This window comes from Limulus polyphemus, unplaced genomic scaffold, assembly GCF_000517525.1.
Source record: "Limulus polyphemus unplaced genomic scaffold, Limulus_polyphemus-2.1.2 Scaffold1458, whole genome shotgun sequence".
Classification (NCBI taxonomy): Eukaryota; Metazoa; Arthropoda; class Merostomata; order Xiphosura; family Limulidae; genus Limulus; species Limulus polyphemus.
In genome coordinates this window covers 155,129-160,812 of record NW_013667068.1, presented here as the reverse complement: position 1 = coordinate 160,812, position 5,684 = coordinate 155,129, and the positions used below count along the sequence as shown (strand labels likewise).

At 38.1% G+C, this 5,684-nt stretch overlaps 1 protein-coding gene across 1 annotated transcript in view; it reads right to left on the bottom strand.

Moving 5' to 3' along the window:
- Positions 1 to 5,148, bottom strand: part of LOC106463671 — a 35,992-nt gene extending 30,844 nt beyond the window's left edge. Inside the window, exons 1-2 of the mRNA XM_013923727.2 lie at positions 4,963 to 5,148; positions 4,128 to 4,818 (exon numbers count right to left, since the gene is read on the bottom strand). Coding sequence (XP_013779181.1) covers positions 4,128 to 4,811 — 684 coding nt within the window. The 5' untranslated portion in view covers positions 4,812 to 4,818; positions 4,963 to 5,148. The remainder of the gene's footprint in view (positions 1 to 4,127; positions 4,819 to 4,962) is intronic.
- Between the last annotated feature and the right edge of the window lie 536 nt (positions 5,149 to 5,684).

Here is a 5,684-nt window from a genome sequence, read left to right as displayed (position 1 = left end):
AACAATAATTATACTAGTTAAGTCTGATACAAGTGTGAAACATATTTACTTATTGAAACAATAATTATACTAGTTAAGCTCTGACAAAAGTGTGAAACATTTTTACTTATTGAAACAATAATTATACTAGTTAAGCTCTGACAAAAGTGTGAAACAGTTTTACTTATTGAAACAATATGCTAGTTAAGTCTGATACAAGTGTGAAACATTTTTACTTATTGAAACAATAATTGTACTAGTTAAGTCTGACAAAAGTGTGAAACAGTTTTACTTATTGAAACAATATGCTAGTTAAGTCTGACACAAGTGTGAAACAGTTTTACTTATTGTAACAATAATTTATTCCAATTAAACCTGATATATGAATACACATTTACAAATTACAGCTAATGCTAAGAACTTGCATGTTTCAACATACACAGTATCCTTAAATATAGACAAGTGTTCAGATTTTGTGAAATTATGTTTTCTGTTGTCGATAGTTTTATTGGCCGTAAATAATACACCAACGAACTGTATAATTAACAGACGCCGTTTATGGATGCAACTACGTTTTAAGTTCACAAACACTTTGATGAAATAGAACAATAAGAGACTCCTGAATTTGAAACACAAGTAAACAGTTTTGTTAACATGACGTCTAAGCATCCTGTACATTATAATTACGAAACAATGCAACCTTAACTGCAACAATAATTTTGTGTATAATCTAACAAAATAGGTTTCACTAGTGACAGTGTATTATCTAACAAAATAGGTTTCACTAGTGACAGTGTATAATCTAACAAAATAGGTTTCACTAGTGACAGTGTATAATCTGACAAGATAGGTTTCGCTAGTGACAGTGTATTATCTAACAAAATAGGTTTCACTAGTGACAGTGTATAATCTAACAAAATAGGTTTCACTAGTGACAGTGTATTATCTAACAAAATAGGTTTCACTAGTGACAGTGTATAATCTAACAAAATAGGTTTCACTAGTGACAGTGTATTATCTAACAAAATAGGTTTCACTAGTGACAGTGTATGATCTGACAAGATCGGTTTTACAAAAAACAGTATATAATCTGACAAGATCGGTTTTACAAAAACAGTGTATAATCTGACAAGATCGGTTTTACAAATGCCTCTATGTAATCTGACAAGATATATAAAACTTTCTTACAAATCTCGTCACTAAACTGTAGAGTCTTTGTTATATTTCTTCACTCTGTATTTACCAACTGTTCCCTGCAGTTAAAATAAGAATTTATTGTTTTCGGAAGCGTCACGTGACGTTGAACGCCATAAAAACAGAAATGCTGGCATTCATTAAGAATCACCAATGTTCAGTGAATTTCCGCAAGGCCATAGAACACAGAAGTTAAATAAAACACTCTTTTCATAGCCCTGTAAGTTCAGACACGTGTCCCTTTTCACATTTTATGTTCGGTTAACTATATTTTAAAGTCAAGCTTCAGTGCTTCGAAGGAAACAAGGGGGAATCCTCAATAGTCGCGGCTGTAATTAGATCTGAAATCGGTCAAGAGATGGAGCTATGAGCTAAAAGTTTGTACTTGAAAAAAAAGGAGCTGGTTGATAGGCAGAAAATATCTTGTTTTCGTAAACTGGCTTCCATAAACATACTAAATCAGAAATTGATGAGGTGCAAGTAACGGACAGGAACTTACCTGGGGATGAGATGTGATGGTCAGTTAAAGGCGACACCTATCGATTTACCCCGACCTGTTGAGAATATAATTGTCATTCAAAGAAGCTATTAACTGTTAACTATCTGTCACGATGGTCGTCCAGCGACATTACAAAATCATAAACTTATTTCATTTGTGTACCCAGGAGAAGAAAAAAGGTCTTAACGAAATGTTGCCCTGAGGCTGAGCTGAGTATGGGACTGATAAGTACTAAAAAAAGGTCTTAACGAAATGTTGCCCTGAGGCTGAGCTGAGTATGGGACTGATAAGTACTAAAAAAAGGTCTTAACGAAATGTTGCCCTGATGCTGAGCTGAGTATTGGGACTGATAAGTAGTAGCCTGTCGAATATTTTTGTTTATTTGGGGGGGGGCAGTAAGTCTACGGACTTCTAACGCTAAAAACCGGGTTTCGATACCTATGTGCCTTTGTTCTAAAACAAACAAACAAACAAACAAGTGCAAAGCTAAACAATGGGCTATCTGTACTATAAGACTTACCACTGGGGGGGGGGGGCTGTCAAGTGTTAACCATACATCCGGAGGGCTGGTTGCAACACCCAAAATGGGCTGAATACAAAACGATAAAACCAACAGGTACATCGATATCAATTTGCGATAATCATTTTGAGCTAATTTGGACAATAAAGGATAGGTCTACATGCCAGCTGTTTTTTGTTCTCTTTCATTTTTTTATCTTACTAAACATTTAGAACCACAATCTACAAAGTTAACACGACACATTGCTTCACCATAAAGTGCTTTTCAAGGACGTGCGTGGAAACTCAGATAACACCACAAACTGCTTGCTGGAAATATGACTCATTTCCAGAAACTACACCCTGCTTAAGTTAACATGGGGGGACATGCCCCCAGCACTTTTTTTCTAGGACGAGGAGATCTTAACATTGCAACTGAAACGTTTTCTCTCCATAACTCACTCATAAAACCTCTAGTTAAACCTCCTCCACCCCTAATTTTGAGGTCAGTGGTCAGTCGATAACATGTGGGGGGACATGTCCCCAGCACTTTTTTCTAAGACGAGGAGATCTTAACATTGCAGCTGAAACTTTTTTCTCTCCATAACTTACTCATAAAACCTCTAGTTAAACCTCCTCCACCCCTAATTTTGAGGTCAGTCGAGAATTCAACAACTGGTCAGACAATTCTGTCGACTAACCGACAGTTTGTTGTAAAATTCATTTTATTAAAATATTCAATAAAAATAAATTTTTCTTAAAGCTTTTTAATGAAACGGAAGTTGTAAGCAAAAATGTATCAAAAATTTATGCTAATACAAAAAAATCGGACAATATCCAAACATTCTGTATTCGAGTGCGTACTGCAGGAGTTTGCTGTTCAACAGTAATGACACCACAATACCAATTGTTTGTAGATAAGCACAAAGCTACACAATGGGCTATCTGTGTTGTGCTCACCACGGGTATCAAAACCCGCTTTCTAGCGTTGTAAGTCCGTAGACTTATTGCTGTATCACTGGAGGATGTTACCAATTGCTTCAATACCCTTTAGCTGCAGAAACCATGACGACAACGAACACTAAAAAAAAATGTCTCGTGCCGACTGTTGATATTAATCACCTCACAAACGACACCACTTTCAACAGAAACGTATGTCAATAAGAATGATATTTACATAATTCCAAACATTTATCATCGTACAAATAGTGTTAATATGATTAGATCTGTTCGTTTTCAGAGCACAGCTACATTGCGGTATCTGTTGTGTCCATCGCGTGGAATCGAACCCCGGGTTTTAGCGTTGTAAGGCAGTAAACGTACCGCTGTCCTACAGGAGGACTAACGTGATTTAAGCCTGACGACAACTTCACGAATTAATATTACAAAATCGATGTTAAATCTAAATTTAAAAACAGGCAGCGCCATCGTGTGAGGCGTTATACGTTTAAAACCATTAGAATTAGTAGCCTTACTCCTGCTCCGGAGAGATTGGTTTGGTTTGAATTTTGCACAAAGTTACACGAGGGTTGTCTGAGCTAGACGTCCCTAATGTAACAATGATAGACGAGAGGGAAGGCAGCTAGTCAACACCAAACACCGCGAACTCTTGACCGTCACATTATAACGCCCCCTATGGCTGAAAGGGCGAGCATATTCGGTGACGGGGATTCGAAACTGCGAGTCTAGCGCTCTAACCACTAGGCCAAGCCAGGGCCCGCTTAGGAGAAAACTGACTGAATAGATACTAGTAAATTAATAAATAAAACTTATTGAAATATAATATATTTCACATGATCTACATCATCGCTCGCTCGAGAAATGTTATCCAAATATTTTTTCCATTGCCCAAATTTTCTGAGAGTATGTTCCATTATTATTCTCTTATATCAGGTGAAACTGGGAAACAAAACGAGGCTTCTGAATGGACGTACCAACTTAAAATAAACTTACTTACCCTTTCGTGAAGACTCCTTAAGTCGTTAGTGATGACCTGTGGTTTAGAGCTCATCAAAAGACCCGAGTCCTCTTGATCTTCGCAATCCGAGCCTCCATTAGCCAGTTCAGCGTCAATTTCTTCTTCCATCTGAACCAGGAGAGGAGCGGGCATCCCAAACTTTGACCCTCGGCGAGCCACTTCTAACAGGCACAATATGAAACTTTTCTCGTTCTTCCGGAGCACCAAGTCATCAGTTTCAAAGAGCAGGCATTCCTTAATGTCCAGCTTGCGACACCAGGTGATGAAATTTGAAACGTTATCTCGAGCTTGAAACGTACCGGGCTGGACATCACTGCGATACATTACGTCACGCTCCGGGATGGGCAAATTGAGCCCATTCCGCCCAGCTTCGTGCCACTCTCGCGCCATGCGGAGCACGTTATTGGCGTGTTGACACAAAATGACCCCCGTCTCTAGTCTCTCCAAGAAGTCGTCCACTGTGATGTCAATATCGTACAGAGTTTTTAACCACTCCGCCAAGTCCTCTTTCATCGCATACAGATACTCTTCACTGGTTTTGAAAGGCCGGAAAGGCCGGGGTTCTAAATGCATAACGTGAAATTCCTCATCATCGGTACCTGTAGTTTGACTGCGGTCGTCTGCTGCCGTATTAGGCATAGCAACAACTTCTTCACAGCTCATCTCTGAACTGAATAAACAAATGTTTCGTATTTTTTTTAAAAAAAAGATGTAATCACACACACACACACCAAAAAATGAGTAAGACACTTTAAACTATCGATTATAAATCAGACAAATTAACAGCGAATATCAATAACGAAAAAAGACTTACTAAATTTCGCGATGTCTTCTCGAGACCGCAATAAGTTGTATATCACCAATCTCGTCGTTACCAGTTTACATTAGTTGAGTTTACATTAGTCTGATTACGTCATTAGGTACTGGCAATGACGTATTTGTGGTGCTACTGAACAGTGACTCCATAACTTCGCTGCTCGAACTCAAATGCTTTGATTCAGCTGCAGAATCTCCCATATAAAGTTAGTCAATCACTCCACTCGGATAGCCAGAAGCGAGCACGTGATCACGGCTAGCATTTTTATGACTGTACGCGTGAATAATTTCATTTTATATTTCATTGGGCAATAACTTTTGTTTTGGAAGACAACTTGATCGCCATCTACCGAAAACAAAGAAAACTTTGAATCAGCTAATTTGTGTACACAACTGTTTAATTTGTGCAAGAGTCCTAGTTTATAACAAATTAAATAAAAAGAGCTTCAGATGATTTTTTTTTTATGGAACTAAATGAGGACAATATTTTCAGTTTGCCCCGAAAATAAGATTACAGTTAGGTAGCAAGTTTGTTTGTAATTAAGCACAAAGCTACACAATGGGCTATGTGTGCACTGCCCACCACGGGTATCGAAACCCGGATTCTAACGTTGTAAGTCCGCAGACATACCGCTGTGCCACTGGGGGGCTAAGTAGTAAGTTAATATATGTATATATCTATGTGTGTGTGTGTGTGTGTAAATATATTAGGTCGTCGAG